The sequence below is a fragment of the Festucalex cinctus genome, chromosome 5 (genome assembly GCF_051991245.1).
Source record: "Festucalex cinctus isolate MCC-2025b chromosome 5, RoL_Fcin_1.0, whole genome shotgun sequence".
Lineage (NCBI taxonomy): Eukaryota > Metazoa > Chordata > Actinopteri > Syngnathiformes > Syngnathidae > Festucalex > Festucalex cinctus.
This window is the reverse complement of record NC_135415.1, coordinates 21,322,772-21,342,643: the sequence shown is the minus strand read 5'-3', so window position 1 is coordinate 21,342,643 and position 19,872 is coordinate 21,322,772. Positions and strand designations below refer to the sequence as shown.

Sequence of the window (19,872 nt, the reverse complement as noted above, 5' to 3'; positions counted from 1 at the left end):
CGTCAGATAATCGGACATTTTCTGAAAAATGGATGCTACTTCATATAGCGGTGTACAAGTTTACATTCTTGCACATTTGCTTGTTGTGTCTTCTTCTAAAAGAAACACTTTTGGCCAGTGAAAACTTCTTCCCCTGTTATTTAATGGATGGGTATGATTACACATTCTACGCTTTTTTTTTTTTTTTTTTTTTCATGTTTTTACCAGATTACATCATTTGGCAATTTTTGGACACGTTGAGCAAATTCATGTTAGATTTTTAGTTTCTGAAAGAGGTGTTTAATGGCTTACTGCATGCCAATTGAGCAAATAAATCATGAAATTTTGATTTTAAGGAGTAGCTATATTCTCTGCTGATGGAATTATATTTTCATTTTTTATTTTTATTTTTTTAAATGTTGCTTTACTTACACTTCATGCATTTACAAGCCAAACGTAAATGGGTCAAAGCTGTAAATTTACTAAACTAAACTTGTCATTTTACGGCAATAAAATTTAATTTAAAGTTTCATTTCATAGGAATAAAATATGAGTCACGTTGCAATGATGAGAAAAGAGCTTCTTTTTTTTTTTTTTCCTTTTTTTTTTAAGAACAGTTGTTAGGCCTGGGCATGGCTGGAGATTCCCAATTTTGTTAACTTGTTTTGGAGATTAGAAATGTTGAATGTTGATAATCAGTGCAGGAAAAAAAAAAAGTACTTGGACTCAATAATCATTTGAGATGAGCGAAAATAAAGCAAATCTGTAATAGCCAATTTGAAAAAAATCCTGAGAACTGTACTTTGTTGAAGACATTTTTTCCCCCAGTACACTCACTATTTCCTGGACTTTCTCATTTATACTGCATCTGTATCCGCATCATATACTGTAATTCGGTGACGCACCAAAAAGTTTTCTACACGTTTATGTTGGAAGAAGAGACAGCCTATGTGCTGACAAATATGTACTAAAGCGCCCTCATGTGGCGTAACTATTCATAAATCTGAACGGGTGTAAACTGGTCCACCTCCAGTTTGTTTGGATTTCAAAAATATTGACGCCACAAGGAAACAGTGGTAATAAAATAAATATGTTCCACAGTTAAACTGCCACTATTTATAAATAACTTTATTGACAGTACACACAATTTTCTAAGTATTTTTTGTGCATTCTTAAAAATAAACAATAACTAACAAACAAATACATACATAAATATATACATAAATAAATAAATTGAAAGTAAAAATAAGTTAACTATAAAAATGTCTGTACTCGCATAAGGGGCACGCAGTATTTAAAGGAGTCCACATAACAAATCACATTTGTTCCGGTGTAAAAAAATAATGATCCTTCTTTATAATGAATGAATCATTTTTAGCCTAATTCACTGACATTGGACGATTTCCTCCAGGCACATCTTATGCTCTCTCACGGCACAGTGGTTTGAAAGCACTGTATTACACATTACGCCTAATCTATAAGCGAAGTGCGCATTAAGTTTGCGCATGCGCGAGGGAAAAAAAACGAGGCAACCAACTACCCTATCAATTTGAATGGCGGAGATTAGAGTGGTGACAATTTTTGCCTAACTGTACACTATAAAGCTTGCAAGTCAACTTCCCCGATATCAGTAAACCACATGCTATGCATGTTAATAAAAACAGCAACATTCAGTCGTTAAAACGTTTCTATCAGAGCCGATTCCATCGGATCCAATTCATTTTTAATGAGTAGTAGTTTCGCCTACCCACAATGCACCACTCCGCTACCCATAATGCACCTTGAATTCGAGATGCACACTAAGCTTATTTTTACAACAGCCGCGGTCTCTTTGTTGGAAGCGGCACTTTATAGTTTTACTGAAGACAATAGTGATAAGAATGTTGCAAAGTAATTATTTATTTGTCCATTAGAAGGTGCTCATTCGCTGTCTTTTTTTTTTCCCTGCTCAAGAACTCAATGCCTTTTTCCTCATTTGGCCTTCTGTGGTCAACAATTCCACAAAGTATGGGCAGTTTGTTATGCAACTTGAGCTGTGATTGGACCAGATGAGGGCGTGGGGGTTAAAAAGTGGCACACAGAGTGAAGCAACACTTCTAATAGAACACCATAATCAGTAATGAAGACCCGATGTGATAAACGCAGCAGAATTGTCACAGTGAGAACAAGTGATGTTTTTAGTTGCTGTATTTTGCAGGACTAATGCATGTCTGCTATCAAGAGAACATGTGACAAGCCAGAAGGCTGAAACTTATCATTAGCAAGTAAAAAGTTAACCACAACTTTATCAGCTTGTCAGATGCATGTGTTTCCACACAGTCTTTAACTCTTGTTTGCACACATCCACGCTCCCTGCCTCAAACTCTTATATTTTCTGTTTTGTTTGCTTGTTTGTTTTTTTACGCAATATCAACCCAAACTCCTCCCCCTTTCCTGTCGTGGTCACCTGGTGCACCGACACCCCCCTTTGGAAGCCTTGTTTCAATTTTACGCTTTTGCTCCTTTTGAACTGCTTTGGCTTCGTCTCTTTCCAGTCATAGCCAGTGACAACTAGTTGCGGCTCCATTTTTTTTTGTTTTTTTTTGTTTTGGTTTTTTTTTGGGGGGGGGAAGTTGTCATTCTGTACGGGTCAGCATAAAACAGCCATGAAAAAAATAATAGTATTGTAATTTTAATTATATATATATAACACATTCACTGCCAGCCCAGCAAAAATGCATTATTTGACGTCTTTTTCCGTCAATGGCAGTCAATGACTTAAGATGAGATGTAACCAAAATTGACGGATTTTTAAGCAACATTTGCCTTAAAAAAAAAAAAAAGAAAGAAAAAAGGAGGCTGCAATATAATCACAAAATATATTGGCACATTGTGTTTAACACATTCACTGCCAGCCCAGCAAAAATGCATTATTTGACGTCTTTTTCCGTCAATGGCAGTCAATGAGTTAATATATATATTTAATTTATATATAATTTTATTTAACGTTTATAAAAGTGTCACACATTCACAATGGTAAGCTATAGTAAAGATTTTGGATGACGTTCATGAGGCCAAAGAGAAAAAAAAAAATAGAATGTGGAGGAAAAGCCCCAGTACCCATAAATGGAGACTGGAGTATTGACGATCTTCGGGGTCAGTCCATGTGATGCAATAGAGGCCGCAGTAGAACTTTGGAGCTTCATGTGAAGCTTCTCGTCAGAGTGGCCGATAACCCCCTCGATGATGAGATCAGTGGCGCCAGGACCCTTAAAGTTGCCTATGAAGTTGCACTTATGCACGCAAATATGCCAAGACGCAATTTGTGCAACACAAACCGGGAAGAGTTTCACAATTACTCTAAGTGAACTGCAGTAATATTACAGTAGTTGTAGTCTGCCAATCTTCTGCTTGTAACCATGTAACATAAATCATACGTAATATGAAATATCCCATGCAAATCTGCAGGGTTGACTGCATTTCTGCAGTCTTTTATATTTAATACAGAGTAGCAATTAAAATTGCATGTGTCTGTCTGATCTACGGCGCAGTTATGATCGAGCCTTGTGAACTCTGTCTACTACCAATCGCCACACAAACATGACGTGACCAGGAAACACATATATACAAAAATCTGTTAATTTATAATAAATTAATATGGATTATTTTGTTTGTTTATGGAAAAGAAATTCACCAGCATATTTTTTCCTTATAAGAACACTGGAGAGTCCTGACTTGTATCAACTCATTCAAATTTCTCAACATAAAAATGTCAACAGAAGAAATTTCGAGGAGGTTTTGAGACATATTGTAGTCCAATCAGGGCATTTATGTGATGCATTAAACCTCCTGATGATATCCTTCAGTGAACTGTAGATTGGAGGCATTTTTTTTTTTTTTTTTGCACTTTGACCCTGTTGATAAACTCCGAGGAAGAGGGCCGCCGCTAATCTCCCTAAAACTGGATCGACCCAGACCTGACAGCGCTCTGCTGAAGGTTAATAAACCATATCTGCCGTGTGAGTGCGTGTGTGTGTGTATATAAGGACAGGAAGGTGTTATAGGTTAACTACAAAAAAAGACTGATCTACAGCAAGTGTTAAAGTCTACTCGAGCCTGACCTGAGCAAACCTATTAAACCTATTTTTGAGTACGCTTGTTAGCGTCATGCTAACATATTATGGCAACTGTCAGAGAGCATGTTGATTTGCAGGCATTTGCTGTGACTTCACTTGGTCAATCACTTTTGGCCTGATTTCAAAATATTGACATTTACCATTTCTCAGCATTTCACAAAACACATGGAATCACTGATAAAGAAGTTGCAGTTAATGTTTAAAAGCATAATTATTGATGCTACAATGACTGAACTGAAAGTTCTCCGTAGGGGTGTCAACAGTTTTAAATGACTTTATTGAATGGTGTGACGGTTCTGGTAATAAAACACCTGCATGATTATATAATCCACCCATGATCCTTCACGGGTATAAAAAAGTGGAAAAGAATTGCCCTTGTGTGGGATTTGGAAGCAACAATTCAGGGTTTGCTATTGTTACAACTGGACGAAGACATGGCACCCATCAAGAAGGTCAGCATTGATTTTGTTTTGTGATTGCTTTTGAGTATATATGTATGACAATAGAGAGAAATCGAGTCTAGAAATGCAAATCACTCATTGAGAGCTGTGCCTAATATTTCAATCATCTCTCCGGTCGCTAAATATGGGCATATATAGAACTTTACACCACAATAACAAGTCAACTGCTTGTTGACATCTCTAGTTAACTTACAGATTTAATCCAGCTTCTCGTATCTTGGTCGATTGCGTAAGTCTCCTTGTCCTTAATAAGTGAGTTCAATTTGTCGCTCTGACTTCACTGTTGCAACAGCTCTCGGCGTAATAGCGCCTTTTTTATCATCGCACCTTTGCGCCCACTGCATTACCTTTTTTCTGTCATAAAAGCAATCATAAACATGAAATCTTCACGGCATTGGCGTATTTGTTCAGTCTTGTTTACAAAACCGTATGACACTGGAATCATTTTTTCTGCTAACTTACAAAACTGCTGATGAAGCCATTAGCTTCCGTTCGTTTTCGGTATTCTTTTTATCCTCATTAAGGTCTAAATTGGCTGGTTGTTCACAAATATTAATTTTCTTTTTTTTTATTAATGTTCTAACATACATAAAGACCATGCAAAGCGTTTGTGTTCGCACAGGGCATCATTGAGCGTCTGAACTCGGGCGAGGTGGTGATCGGTGATGGGGGCTTTGTGGTTGCCCTAGAGAAGAGGGGCTACGTCAAGGCCGGGCCGTGGACCCCCGAAGCGACTGTTACCCACCCCGAGGCCGGTAAGGCTCACCGAACGCGCACTTCCGAAGTTACACATACGAGTAAAAGCTCGACGAATGATGCTCTCAGTCAGGCAGCTCCACAGAGAATTCCTGAGAGCCGGATCCAACGTCATGCAGACCTTCTCCTTCTACTCCAGTGACGACAAACTGGAGAACAGAGGCCAGAACCTACAACTGACGGTGGGCGTCCGGATGAGAAAAACTGCTAGGGTGCTCCGGGCTTCTGGGTTGGCTCTCCCGGGGGGTTCTGCCTTGGTGCTGCCGTGACCTGGGGGGCCCTGGGGTTGGGGGCTCATGCATGCCAGATCCACCACACCAGCATCTGCTGAAACTCAAAAAGAATTTGCTGCACCCACTGGTCGCTGAATCAGTGGTAGTTGTCGTTTGTGGATTTTACTCTCCTTCATCATTCCTTCCTTGATTCCTTTAGTCTTTCCTCTGATCTCTTAATGTCTCCCTAGTCTGTTGGAATTTAGATGAATCTGGGGCTGGTAAAAGATTCTGGATTTGTAACTGGGAGGACGGTAGTGTCTGGTTGGTGTTGGGAGTTCACTTTGTTTCATATTTCTTTCCGTTGATCCTTCCTCTGGTCTCCTGACAACTTCAGGATTCTGGCAGGCCTCTGAATTATCCGGTTAAGGTCAAGGGTCTTGGATTCATAACAGGTTTCAGGTGATTAAAGAGCACAAACTTACATGCATGCACGCACACACACACACAAAAAGAGAGCGATGATGCAATGGTGACTCGGGAAGGCTGCCAAATGAATAATACTAAGCTCTCAGAAAAAAGGAAAAGAAAGAGAAAAACTGCTGGGTCAAAAGTAACCTAAATTGGAAGAAATTGCAAATTCGGCGCTGCGGTCCAAAAGGATCCTAAAGTCAATGTTGAGATATTTATATCCAGCACATTTGGTTAATGATTTGAAAGACCACGTTGGGTCAAGATTTTGACCCCAAAAAAAAAGAGGTAAAAACTACATATACTGATGGGTTAACGCTACCCAGGCTATCAGTTTAGCTGTGGCTAAAAACAGCCAATCAGAAGCCACCAACATTTTCTTAGAACGTTACATAAAATTGACTTTATTCAACTCACAACAAACCTGTCCAAAATAGCGACCAACTTCAACTCTTTATCCACTCTTCAACACAATCTGCTCAGTCAAAAATAATTCAACCAACCTTGAGTAAAAGCTACCCAATCTTTTCAAAATCCATTACAACCAAGCAACTTACAGTGTTATGTGATGCTAAGTCATGTGATCGGCTTCTTCTCAAAACTTTCAGGGGGTCCAAATCAATGAGGCGGCGTGCGATCTGGCCCGCGAGGTGGCCAACGAGGGCGACGCCTTGGTGGCGGGAGGCGTCTCTCAGACGCCGTCTTACATGAGCTGCAAGAGTGAGGCCGACGTGAAGGCCATCTTCAAGAAGCAACTGGAAGTGTTCATGAAGAAGAACGTGGACTTTCTCATTGTTGAGGTAAACATTGATGGAGCCAATGAGAACTAAAGTGGGATAATTCCGTTAAATCAAGGTTTAGTTCCAACTTTGATATACAGTTTAGGGGGCAGTCCTTTATAGCTCTCAGCATTTTTCCTGGTGCATCAGTGCAACACTGAGCCACCTCCCATTTCAAAGATGGCCGCGCCCGTGAAACTAGACTATCCCGAAAAAACACCTTAGAAAGTAAGGTTCATCGATTCAATTGAAGAGTCACAAAGTAACTAGTGCCTTCGTCTGGGTGCATCTGCATGTTATCTTTCAGAAAAGGATGGATGGATGGATGGATGGATGGATGGATGGATAGATAGATAGATAGATAGATAGATAGATAGATAGATAGATAGATAGATAGATAGATAGACAGACAGACAGACAGACAGACAGACAGACAGACAGACAGACAGACAGACAGACAGACTATTATATTAAAAAATTGATATTTTATATTAGACGAATGTTTGCTCATACACCACAATTGTTTTAAAGAGGAAGTAAAACCTCCCCCCTCAAAAAAAATATTTATAATAATTTGTTCTATGCAGCCCCATAAGTCTAAATATGATATTTTTGTTAATATTGCATTAGTGGAATATAAAGTTAAGCAGCAAAATCCAGCAGTTTTTATCAATGCCAGAAGGCGGCCATTTTGCCACTTGCTGTCAACTGAAGATGACATCAGTGTTTCTCAGGTTTCAGGTAACAACCAATCACAATTCAGCTTCAGAAAACAGGTGAGCTGTGATTGGTCGTTGCCTGAACCGCGAACAACTGTGACTTCATCTTCAGTTGACAGCAAGTGGCAAAATGGCCGCCACCTGAGATGGATATAAACGGCTGGATTTTGCTGCATAACTCATATTCCACAAATGTAATATTAATCACAATGTCATGTTTACACTAGTGAGGTCACATTTAACATATTATTGTCAATACATTTTCCCCTTTATGGCACAGGTCCTGTAATGCCTCCTTTGTTTTGCGCAGTACTTCGAGCACGTCGAGGAGGCCGTGTGGGCCGTGGAGGTGCTGAAGACCAGCGGAAAGCCAGTGGGCGCCACGATGTGCATGGGACCCGAGGGCGACCCGCACGGTGTCTTGCCTGGCGAGTGCGCCGTCAGGCTGGTGAAGGCTGGTATGCTCTTCATTATGTCTGATTAATCGCATACATGTGTAACTGTTTATTGTGCACCATGGACACACTTGGTAAAAATTAACAACAAAGTATCGCACTGATAATGTTCTAATATATAATTGTGCAAACTATGACTCGGGGGCCATTTGCGGCCCAACATCCACTTTTCAGTAGCCCGTAGCATATATTAAAATTGACATTTGACATGGCTACTATAGTTTTATTTTATTTTATTTTTTAAATGAGTTGGGCAGAATGAGAGGGTATGATGTCAAAAAATAGGTGCCCTTGCTAATAATAAATTGCTTTATATACTGTAAATAATAAATATAATTCAATTTTAGAAGCAAAAAGTGTTTCTTCCACTTTCTTCGGTGACAAAGTCTGATTTTTGAACATATCACAATGATCCTAAAAAATTGTCACCTTACTACAGTTTATTCTCGTTTGGTTCTGAATTTTGAGAAGGGATTTGGCAAATGTTCGGTGCAGGGGGAAATCTAGTCTAGGGCGAAAACTTGAAAAAATGTAAACTTTGCCTTATGACCAGGGTTATGATTATAGATTTGGAATTTTCATTTTAGTTTAGTTTATCTTGAGATTTGTTTTTGAATTTATCCATCCATCCATTTTCTTGCGCGCTTATTCCTCACAAGGGTCGCGGGGGGTGCTGGAGCCTATCTCAGCTGGCTTTGGGCAGTAGGCGGGGTACACCCTGAACTGGTCACCAGCCAATCACAGGGCACACAGAGACGAACAACCATCCACACTCACACGCACACCTAGGGACAATTCGAAGCACCCAATTAACCTGCCATGCATGTCTTTGGAATGTGGGAGGAGACCGGAGTACCCGGAGAAGACCCACGCAGGCACAGGGAGAACATGCAAACTCCACCCAGGAAGGCCGGAGCCTGGACTCGGACCCGAGTCCTCAGTACTGGGAGGCGGACGTGCTAACCAGTCAACCACCGTAGCGCCGTTTTTTTAATTTAGTTTGTTTTAATTAGTTTGCAGGGCAGTTCTGTTTGTTTTTATTAGTTTTAGTTATTTAAAAAATGCTTAGTTTTAGTTAGTTTCAGTATTAGTTTATGTAATTAAAAAATATTGTATTGTGTGCAATATTTCATAAAAACCATGGTAACATTTTAAAAAAGTAACAGATTTCTTACCTAGCGTTGCATTTGGGCCGAGCCCGAACCATTGGAGCCAAAAGTCAAGCACGCAAAATTGTTGCCTACGAGCGACATCATCTGAAGGTGCTTCTAGATGACGTCACATCTGTGTGACACACTTTCAAACAACCCTGTTGCCGTTAATATCAAAATAAATATACTTGAAATCATATTTAAAATTAACCCCAAAGCGTCATGTATTAAATTCATTACCAAAGACTAAAATGAAGGATATTTTTGCTATAATTATAGTTTTAGTTAGTTTTGTAAATAGAAAATGTAGTTTCAGTTAGTTTCGTTTTTTAAGAAGAATTTTTGTTTTTTATTTGGTTAACAAAAATGTTTTTTTTTTTTTTTTACTTTTAGTTAAACTAAAATGACCTGTCACAGAAATCAGTAAATGTAGCAAAAAAAAAGTTTCTTCAAGTATGTGACTCGGCATTGATATTGGTGTGATGCCGCAGGTGCCCAAATTGTGGGTGTCAACTGCCACTTTGACCCACTGACCTGTGTGAAGACTGTCAAGTTGATGAGGGCGGGCGTGGAGAAGGCTGGACTGAAGGCTCACTACATGGTGCAGCCTCTCGCCTACCACACCCCAGACTGCAACTGCAAGGGATTCATCGACATACCAGAATTCCCCTTCGGTATAATCTAATAATGCACACCAAAGCACCAACTTGCACTGTACCGTCAAATGATTATCGGCTGCTTTAAGCTATGGAGCCCAGGACCCTGACCCGCTGGGACATGCACAAGTACGCCAGGGAGGCCTACGACGCCGGCATCCGCTTCATTGGCGGCTGCTGCGGATTTGAGCCATACCACATCAGGGCCGTGGCAGAGGAACTGGCGGCCGAGAGGGGGTTTCTGCCCCCGGCGTCGGACAAACACGGCATGTGGGGCGCCGGTCTAGAGATGCACACCAAACCCTGGGTCAGAGCCAGGTAAAGCATCCTTTTTTTTTTTTTTTTTTTTTTTTCCTAAAAAGGTAAATCATCCATTGGATTTATAAGTCGTCCGTAGTTCTCAAATATTGTCGGTTTGCGCTACACAGTTCACTGGTCTTATTTGAGAATTTGTTGTCAATATTTCCTTCAGGGCTCGTCGTGAGTACTGGGAAAATCTCCTACCTGCGTCCGGCCGCCCCAAATGTCCTTCCATGTCCACTCCAGACTGCTGGGGGATGTCGAGGGGTCACACTGAGCTCATGCAGCACAAAGAGGCCACCAGCGACCAGGAAATGAAGCGTGTGATGGAACTGCGAGACAAAGTGGGGAAATCGATGCAATGAGAAGAAAAAAAAAATGACGACAGAAAGCTTGAGGATACAAAAGTGCTTGAAACAACGATGCATGCTGCAATATGCTGTAAACCTCAGAATAAAGTTTAATGTGTGGCAAGTTGTTATCGCTGCAAACCTAACATGTTTGTATGGTTTTGTTTTGGTGATTGAAATGCTTAGTTATTAATATTGATCATTTGTTGAATATTTCCCAATGTTCAACATTAAGCACATTTGGTCTGAGACTTCTAAGACAAAAGTTGTAGTGATGAACTTTTGATGATTATCTAAATTGCCAATGTGAATCCAGATCAAATCCGGATTAGATCTAATTTGTAAAAATTAACGCAGTAGATGTAACTCAAAAAGTTGACAGTGACAGATTAATTAATTACAGTTCTGTCAGTTTTGGTCCACATACTGTTAAAAAAAAAAAAATCAGGATGAAGTGATTAATCTGATGATATGAATCTAGATTTGAGAATGTGGATCATGTTTGTTCCAAAATTTCTTGGTATGACCAAAAGACATATTGATGGAGTTTTGGACTCTAGAGTTTGCAAACTCCAAAAGTGAATTGATTCAGATTAAATCTATTGTGTAGCTTTGGTATAATATGAACATGACCTAGACGATTTTTTGCAACAGGGACGTGAAGGTAGCACTGATATGACCCGAGAACCAAATTGGTGGAATCATCATCTGAATCTAGAACATGAATCTGGATTGTTTTTAAACCTACAGCTCTAAAATTTTAAAATCTACTTTTTACATGGTTCTTCAAAATGACCACATCACTAATTGATTGAGTTTTAAATTGACATAAAAAAAAAGACATGAGTTGTATATATGATTTATACTGATTAACTTTGGATCATGATCAGGAATCTGGAATTAGAATGTGGGAAACAAACTAGCACTAGCACCATAGCATAGCTGAAAATGCATTGATAGCTAACTCAATGTCCAGATCATTATGATAAAACAGACATTCGGTTACTATATGGTGATGAACAGATTTCAGTCACGTGTTGTGTAGCTATTCGTGTAACATTTTTGAGACTGACAAAATATTTTTTGATCAGGATCCATAAATGAGCAGGATTATTCAAATCAACCAATCAGATTGAAAAACAGACCAATCAGACTAGATACAAAATCTAAATTTAAATTTGTTGGATTCATTTCATTTTTTTTTATTTAGTTTCAGGCAATAACAAAAGCAACACAGTCAGTGTCAGATTCCACAAAGAGCAAACAAACAAAACAAAAAACACACACAAAAAACGATAAAGTCCAATTCTGCCAGAATGGGAGTGGAAAGAACAAAAAAATATATTTAATCCCACCCCATCTACCAATTGAGAATAAAATATACTCTGCTACTACACTTAACTTAAACAAGTATCCAGAGAGCAATTAATATTAAATAACCAAAGGAAATTAATAAATAAATAAATAAATAAATAAAACAAAGGATTTAAGTTTAACATTGATTCATTACCATCAGAAACAAATAAGAGCTACGTTTTAACAACTGCAATACACAAACGTGGGAAGTATAGCTGTTTATGTAACCTTAGATCATGTTTTTTACTGAAAAACTAACTTTTGCTCATGATCCAGATCAGCCCATGCCACTGTATAACATTACATAACACAAAGTCAATACAAACATACCAGGTTTAATGATTCCCCCTTGAGTTTAAAGTTCTACGCCAATCTCCTCTCTTTCACCTATTTTATGCCTTCATCACTTGGGAAGTGATTTCTTTCAACAGGTACGGATGCTGTGGACAGGTATGTGTATCTTATCAACGTGTCTCGTCAGCAAGACTCACACTTAAAGCGAGACACACAAACAAACCAACAAGCGTACTTCATCCGGACGAAGCTAGTAAATGCGCAGTGACAAACACTTATTCATCTGGAAAGGTGAGAGGGGGGCAGTTGTTGTGTAACTTGTGCTTTGCCAATCAGAGCGTCTGTAGCTTTGACCCCTCCCCTGGTCGCAAAGGATTTAAAGAAGTGCTCTGGCCCATTTAATGTCTGTTTCAACCTGTCAAAGTCTGAGCAGTCAGGGGTCCACGCAGCTCTGGGAATATGGCACCACCAAAGGTAAGCGATATGCAGTCGGAATTGATGTCCGTAAAACGCCAAAATATGATCCTTTAAATTATACTTTAACTTAGGTTATGAATGAAAATGTTTGGCTAGTATTGCAATTTTATTATATTACAAATAGCTTCTCGTGATTAAAAAAAAAAAAAAAAAAGACAAATCCGTACATTAAACCAATAAACAACAATTAATTGCAGTGTATTGTGGATCGAAAGGTCAAAAGTTGCTTTTGATGATTGAGGCCTCCACAGAGAAGTGTGAGGCTTCTAATATTAAACCATCTTGATTTTGGCTCCATTTCACAGGAATGTATCAGTCATCTTTCCAAGTATCATTTTTGTGGTTAAATGAAAAACTTTCACCTTAGTGGCTCAAGTTTGCGGGGGTATTTTAAAATATAAAAGTGGCTCTTGTGCATGCGTGCGTGTTTATTTTCATTCCTAAGTTGACATCCATCCTTTGTTTCTTTCTCTCAGGGAATCTTGGAGCGTCTCAACGCTGGGGAGGTGGTGATCGGCGATGGCGGCTTCGTGTTCGCCCTGGAGAAGAGAGGCTACGTGAAGGCGGGCCCCTGGACCCCCGAGGCCGCCACCGAGCACCCCGAAGCAGGTGAGGACCGGGCGTCAACTCACTTTTTAAGACTTTTTTTTTTTTTTTTTTTGAGATTAAGAGTTTGAACATTCCTGCATTGGATGTCTGTGTAGTTTTCTTTTTTTTTTTAAATTTGTCTTTTTTGATGTCTTCTGATTATTGTTATTGTAGTTTGGGGTTTTTCTTTATAGTTAGTTTTTATTTCATTTGGAATCTTACTACTTTTAGAGTAGGTTTGTTAGCTTTTATAAAAAAATAATAAAAATAATTTAAAAAAAAGTTTAAATTAGGGATGGCCGAGTACCAAAACCAGGTATCCATCAGTGCCGATTACAATCTTATTTCAAGGCAACGGCATGTGCGACGGTGGCCGATACGAATATCGAGCGCCCTCTTGTGGTTATTTTACCATCAGGAACTAAAAATTAGATATTATAATAATAATAAATTACCATTAATTTCATGCAATTTTAAGGAAAAATGCTATTTTGGTGACCTGGCAATAGCCAGATGGTACCTCTCCAGTTTCCACAATAGTTTTGTCAAGAAAAGGCGGGACATTTTGTACAATAATTCGAGCTGATTGGGCGATGCAACATTCTACACGTTTGTTTTAACCAATCACGGTGAAAATTTCGGGTGAAAATGTCGTGTTTGTTCATGTCGAAGGGGGGAACATCTTACCAGCTAAAAATGCACGAAGCGCCTCTCACTGTTCAAAATTCAACAAGGAAACGGTGAGTAATTCTGCGAGAAAAGAATTAATTGTAGCGTCCATCTGTCCATGTTAGGTTTGTTTGTTAGCTCCGGCGTCGGCTTCCTGGTTTCATCACAGTTGCATGTCCCGCCCCCAAGCACAATGTTGCTCTGTGATTGGTCCGATCCACCAGCGGTTCGGGAACGGCGGTTATCAGTGGGAGTGGTACAAGATGTATTCTCCGGAGTTTGTGAACTCACAAATACCATGAGAATTCATCTTGCGAGAGCAAGGTTACTATTTTGGGATCTGTAGCTCCTTCATTTTTTTTTTTTTTTTTTTTTTTAATGTATCAAAGGTATGAAATTAATTAAAGATGGATATTTAGTTTAGTTTTAGAAATCATTTCCGATCATTTAGATTTATTTCATTCACAAAAATATGTTTTAATTTAATGTAGTTATTGTGTTAGTTTTCGTGAACTATAATGTATAACCCTGCGTCTGATGCAATCGTGTTTGCTGTTCCAGTTCGCCAGCTGCACCGGGAGTTCTTGAGGGCAGGGTCCAATGTCATGCAGACCTTCACCTTCTACGCCAGTGACGACAAGCTGGAGAACAGGGGCAACAAACTCACCTACACCGTACGTTCAATAAAACTAGCGTGATACTGGAATGAGCCACATTTTCGCATGACGTCAATAAACTGGTTTCATCCCACAGGGCGCCCAAATCAATGAGGCCGCCTGCGACCTGGCCCGCCAGGTGGCCAACGAGGGTGACGCCTTGGTGGCGGGAGGCGTGTCTCAAACGCCGTCGTACCTGAGCTGCAAGAGTGAGGCTGACGTGAAGGCCATCTTCAAGAAGCAACTGGACGTTTTCATCAAGAAGAACGTGGACTTCCTGATTGCTGAGGTACACGCGAATCCTCGCTTCTGCACGCTCATTATCGATTTTCCGCTATTGCATATTGAGGTTTGCCCCTCCTGCAGTACTTTGAACACGTTGAGGAGGCCGTGTGGGCGGTGGAGGTTCTGAAGGGGACGGGGAAGCCCGTGGCCGCTTCTCTGTGCATCGGGCCAGAAGGCGACATGCACGGCGTCTCGCCTGGCGAGTGTGCTGTCAGGCTGGTCAGAGCTGGTTGGTGAACTTTCATTCACGCACAAACACAACTGACTCCACATTTGCGACAGTGGTGCCTTGACTTGCGAGTTAAATTTCTTCCGTAACCACCCTCGTATCTCAAAACACTCATATCTCAAAGCATTGTTCCCCATATAAAGGGGAAATGCCATTAATCCGTTGGCGCTCCTTCTGTTGTGCGAGCCTTGGCCACCGGGTGGCAGTAAATACAGACATCGAGACAAACGCGAAGAAGAGTTTCACAATAGGCTCAGGGAGCTAATCATATTAGCCAATTTTCACAGAAGATAAAGAATATATACTTGTGTCACTGTTTGTGTTCAAATATCCGTTGCTAACAGCTTGCAACACTACGAAAATCGCTGCTATTTGCTAACCCATTTTTTGTGTTTTGCACTGTTAGCATTAAGCTAGTGATGATCCTTAAGGCAGAGTTGTGCGGTAGTTGATTTCCATACACATGTAATTCCCCCTTCTTTTTTTTTTTTTAGTCTGACAGTACTTTACGCAAAAGTGAATTCAACAGATTGAAGCCTCTTTTTAGAAGAATTGTTCCCTATTTGCTAAACTTGTCGTGAAGTGAGCTGAGTTGAGTTCACTGTCACCATGCAGAACGGCTCAAAGTTTTGCTTTGTCCAAACAATGGCTCAAACCCAAAAATAAAAAATAGAATACCTCTTAAGTTGGTTGACTTGAATCTCAAGTAGTGTATCAAACATTTGCATATTTCTTAGCTAGCATTAGCGTGCTACGTTCATATTCAAGGCGACAAAATCAGAGCTTTTTGTCTAACAAAAGAGGGAATGTTTCTATTGTGACTCAAATGCCAAAAGGGAAAATTCCAAAAACCAAAGTCAAGACAAAAAAAATCAAAAATCAAAAAAATCTTCGGTCTCCACATTTGTGTTTGCTTGAGGCATTCTTACTTAGCAGGCTAATTCCTTGTTTAATACTGCATTTGAGGTCATGCAAGGAAGTGTGCACGGGAACGGCCCTTTGAACTTGGAGAAGTTGGAAAAAATAAAAGGACCCAACATCACCGACCGGCTTCAATCTGATGCCACTCGACAATGGCGACCGCCGTAGATATAAAGACCGTGCATGGAAAAACAACATAATTTACACAATTCTAAACATATTTATGTAAAACCATTACTTTAGTTATTCAAACCAAAATAAGTAACTTCACATAACAAAATGTGATTTTTTTTTACTAACTGCATTAACTAGAACAACAAACAATTTATCCAAATCAGCCATCTTTGCTGTTTACATTCACATCGAACGGTGTCATATATCTGACTTCCCACCTTCCTCGAATGCAGCAATAGGCTACAAGATCGAACCAGTTTTGACTTGAGGAAAGGGGGCCATTGTGACTCTGATGCCCAAAAAGAAAATTCCTCTCACATAAGAGAGGGCTCCATATTTTTTTTGTTTGGACATTCCGGGAACTGACAAAACACATTAGGAGTATGGATGGGAATCAATAGCAACCAATAGCATTTTGAGGAGTACGGACGACAGTGACTCGTTACATTTTCACCCATAAATCGTAGAAATAGAAATGTTGCTTTCCTTCGAATTTTGTGAATTCACATCAGTGTGCCGTCTCCTTGCGTAGGTGCCCAGATTGTGGGTGTCAACTGCCACTTTGACCCACTGACCTGTGTGAAGGCTGTCAAGATGATGAAGGAGGGCGTGGAGAAGGCTGGACTGAAGGCTCACTACATGGTGCAGCCTCTGGCCTACCACACTCCCGACTGCAACTGCCAGGGATTCATCGACCTGCCAGAATTCCCCTTCGGTAGTCACACACAAAAGAACCACGTTATACTTTTAAGTAGTGGTTTACAACACTCGTTTTTGGAAAAAAACATAGACTATTCTACGGAAAAAAATAAAAATCACTACAAGTAGGCACTTTGCAATTTATGAATTCCTTGCCTAGGTCTGGAGCCCAGGATCCTGACCCGCTGGGACATGCACAAGTACGCCAGGGAGGCCTACAACGCCGGCATCCGCTTCATCGGCGGCTGCTGCGGATTTGAGCCGTACCACATCAGGGCCATAGCAGAGGAACTGGCAGCCGAGAGGAGAATTATGCCCCCTGGATCGGAGAAACATGGCATGTGGGGTGCGGGTCTGGAGATGCACACCAAACCCTGGGTCAGAGCCAGGTAATCCATAATCATACACTGGGACATGGTTGCATGCATTTGCAGGAGCACGATATAGCACACACTTTTGGGAATTTTGGCCACAAATTTTAACATTGGTTTTAATTGGCCTGGAACACGTTTTAATATGTACATATATATTCCATACATATACAGTAAACCCCCCTCTATCGCGGTACATTATAGATCACCCCCACAATACGTGAAATCTGCAATACTGTATAGAAGTAGCCTATTTTAATACTCCTTGCATATTTTAGTAGCATTTATGTTGCTTATTTTCATTTATTACTTATTTTCCTTAAACACTCTTCGAAATAATACAAACACATTAAGAGGAATGGACAAAAATGCTGTAGTATAACAGTATCCCATTATCTCTGTTTACAGCAAACTAACTCCATTAGTATTTCCTAGCAAACAAATTTATCATCCCACAATATATACAATATAATCATGTCCAAATTTTTTTAAATGTACCTACAGCCATGCTTTCAACGACTGAGACGTTCTTTCTAATCGCTTCCTGATTTGCTTCGTCTGTCAAATATATTGTGTTAAACAGTCCTGTGCCGCCATCTCGTGGCCAAAAGTCGGAATTTTATAGTGGACAGGAGGCACTACTGTAGCACAATAACGGTTGCCCCTATTTTCCTCTAAAATGAAACAATGTTGGCACGGTCGGGCCGGAAACTTTAACTTTTGCTCTGAGCATGACGTCATGCTCATGATCCTGGCCGTGCGCGTCGCTGGCGTCCATTTCGTGTTCCGCCAGAGGGATCGCAAATTTGTAAAAACTCTGAATCCTGCGTCATGGGCCTTTATGTACAAAATTGAGTCATTACAGACCCCAAAACAATCAGCAAAATAAAAATAGGTCTCCAATATGTAGCTTATGGTATATCTGTCTTTTATTTTTTGTACAATTTAGAGCTCGTCGTGACTACTGGGAGAACCTGAAGCCGGCCTCTGGTCGTCCATTGTGTTCCTCCATGTCCAACCCAGACGGCTGGGGTGTCACCAAAGGCGACACCGAGCTCATGCAGCAAAAAGAAGCCACCTCTAAGCAACAACTCAAGGAGCTGTTTGACCGCTCAAAGAGCCACTGATTTAACTAGCGCCGCACCCCTCAGACCTGACAGCAGAGATTCACGTAGACAGTCGTGGACTAACACACGTGTGCAAATGTCAGCATTTTGACCATGTTGACCAGATCCTCACTTGTAACTGCCACTCTTGTGTGCATCTGATGATTGTAAACTGCTGCAGAGTTTATGTGAAGCCGCAGTGGGAGCTCAAGTTTGGAGCAGGCCCCTTTAAGATCGGGACTTTTCCATGACACACGACCACTATGTAAAATAAAGAGAGACCTTCTACAACGTGTATCGGTGTCTTGACTGTTGCTATGAGATGAATGCATAAAATAAGATGCAAGAAATGTTTGCAAATCAAAACATCTTGATTTTATTTATAAATACTCAACTCAAGTTTATTTATATAGCGCTTTCAAACAGCCTGAGCTGTCACAAAGCGCTTTACAAAAACACAAAAAACAAACAAACATAACATAACATAAAACATTAACACCAATACAATACAATACAATACAATCACAACAAATAAACATTCTTCCATTCCTACATACGCCATGATGTTTGAGCCATAATGGAGAATCGCCATTTGCTATGATGGCTGATGGGGTTTTGTATATGATGACGTTGCATTCTACAGCAGCGACAAAACCTGACTTTGTACTTTAAAGTTCATTATTTCCCAATTTTATTGAGCCAGGGCGTCCATTTTAAATTATAAGACTCTCATGTGATGCTGACTAATTGTTGTTAATTTGGTTTTGTTTGCTCAATAAACAATTTCAAATAAACAATCAGGAAACAATAACGTTGCAAACAGTTTAATGAAAATAAATTTGTATCCAGTTATTGATCTAATCAAAGGAATAATCAGTTCTAAGTAGAACTGAGCAATTAAATTATTACTTTGCCTTTCAGAAACAAAATAACCCAGTTTGAAATTGATTTCTAAACAGCCAATTTATTTTTTAAAGGCTGATGCAAAATACAGAAAACACTGTGTTAATGGATTAAGTTGTATTGGTCTATATTCAAGTTTTTTTGTATGTCATGTATACACTGTTTAAATAGTTTGTTCTTGTGCAGGTGCATTTCTATTTTTTAAAGGCCCAGTATGCCAGTTTCACTCAGGAAAATGCACTTCTTAAATACAGGATGTACACACTTTAACTTTCTCTCAGTATATACATCTGGGTTTATGTTAATCTTTGGTGGTGATTTCGCCTGTATTTTGTCATTTTGTGTTTGTTTTGTAAACAGCGGGACGTTTCTGTGGAAAGACAGTGTTTACACCCCTCCAGCCAATCGCAGAACGGGGGTGCGTGTCGCAAAGCGAAGGTGTTGGCTGCGTGACGTCACTCCCGCGGTAATTTGAAAGCACGCAAGGATTATTATTATTTTTTTCACTCACTCACTCACTCACTCACTCACTCACTCACTCACTCACTCACTCACTCACTCACTCACAGACGCTTACGTTTGTGAATGAAATGTATAGACTGAGAGAAAGTTAAAAGTGTGTACATCCTGTATTTAAAAAGTACATTTTCCTGAGTGAATCCGGCAGACTGCGCCTTTAAATGACACTTCCTCTGTAGACAAGCGCTGCGTGTTACGTCGTTGCCTATTGGACAATGTGT

General features: G+C 40.0%; 2 protein-coding genes and 1 long non-coding RNA gene across 3 annotated transcripts; 2 read left to right on the top strand and 1 right to left on the bottom strand.

The window, feature by feature from the left end:
* Positions 1-4,391: 4,391 nt before the first annotated feature.
* LOC144018779 (betaine--homocysteine S-methyltransferase 1-like) lies at positions 4,392-10,537 on the top strand. Its single transcript, XM_077521320.1, has 8 exons — positions 4,392-4,546; positions 5,178-5,310; positions 5,381-5,493; positions 6,603-6,794; positions 7,803-7,950; positions 9,590-9,772; positions 9,844-10,072; positions 10,227-10,537. The coding sequence occupies exons 1-8, from the start codon at positions 4,529-4,531 to the stop codon at positions 10,417-10,419; spliced, it is 1,209 nt and encodes a 402-aa protein (XP_077377446.1). The 5' UTR covers positions 4,392-4,528; the 3' UTR covers positions 10,420-10,537.
* LOC144018781 (uncharacterized) lies at positions 7,684-13,918 on the bottom strand. The gene is made up of 4 exons (XR_013283514.1): positions 13,807-13,918; positions 10,259-10,386; positions 9,817-10,037; positions 7,684-9,734 (listed from the first exon to the last, which is right to left on the bottom strand). It is a non-coding gene; the product is annotated as an uncharacterized LOC144018781 (long non-coding RNA).
* bhmt (betaine-homocysteine methyltransferase) lies at positions 12,373-18,524 on the top strand. The gene is made up of 8 exons (XM_077521321.1): positions 12,373-12,528; positions 13,008-13,140; positions 14,350-14,462; positions 14,542-14,733; positions 14,811-14,958; positions 16,586-16,768; positions 16,913-17,141; positions 18,073-18,524. The coding sequence occupies exons 1-8, from the start codon at positions 12,514-12,516 to the stop codon at positions 18,248-18,250; spliced, it is 1,191 nt and encodes a 396-aa protein (XP_077377447.1). The 5' UTR covers positions 12,373-12,513; the 3' UTR covers positions 18,251-18,524.
* Positions 18,525-19,872: the final 1,348 nt, after the last annotated feature.

Coding starts and splice junctions, on each gene's coding strand:
- bhmt (XM_077521321.1), top strand. Junction 13,141..14,349: donor CACCGAGCACCCCGAAGCAG/GTGAGGACCGGG, acceptor TTGCTGTTCCAG/TTCGCCAGCTGCACCGGGAG. Junction 14,463..14,541: donor GCAACAAACTCACCTACACC/GTACGTTCAATA, acceptor TTCATCCCACAG/GGCGCCCAAATCAATGAGGC.
- LOC144018779 (XM_077521320.1), top strand. Junction 6,795..7,802: donor TGGACTTTCTCATTGTTGAG/GTAAACATTGAT, acceptor TGTTTTGCGCAG/TACTTCGAGCACGTCGAGGA. Junction 10,073..10,226: donor AAACCCTGGGTCAGAGCCAG/GTAAAGCATCCT, acceptor TATTTCCTTCAG/GGCTCGTCGTGAGTACTGGG.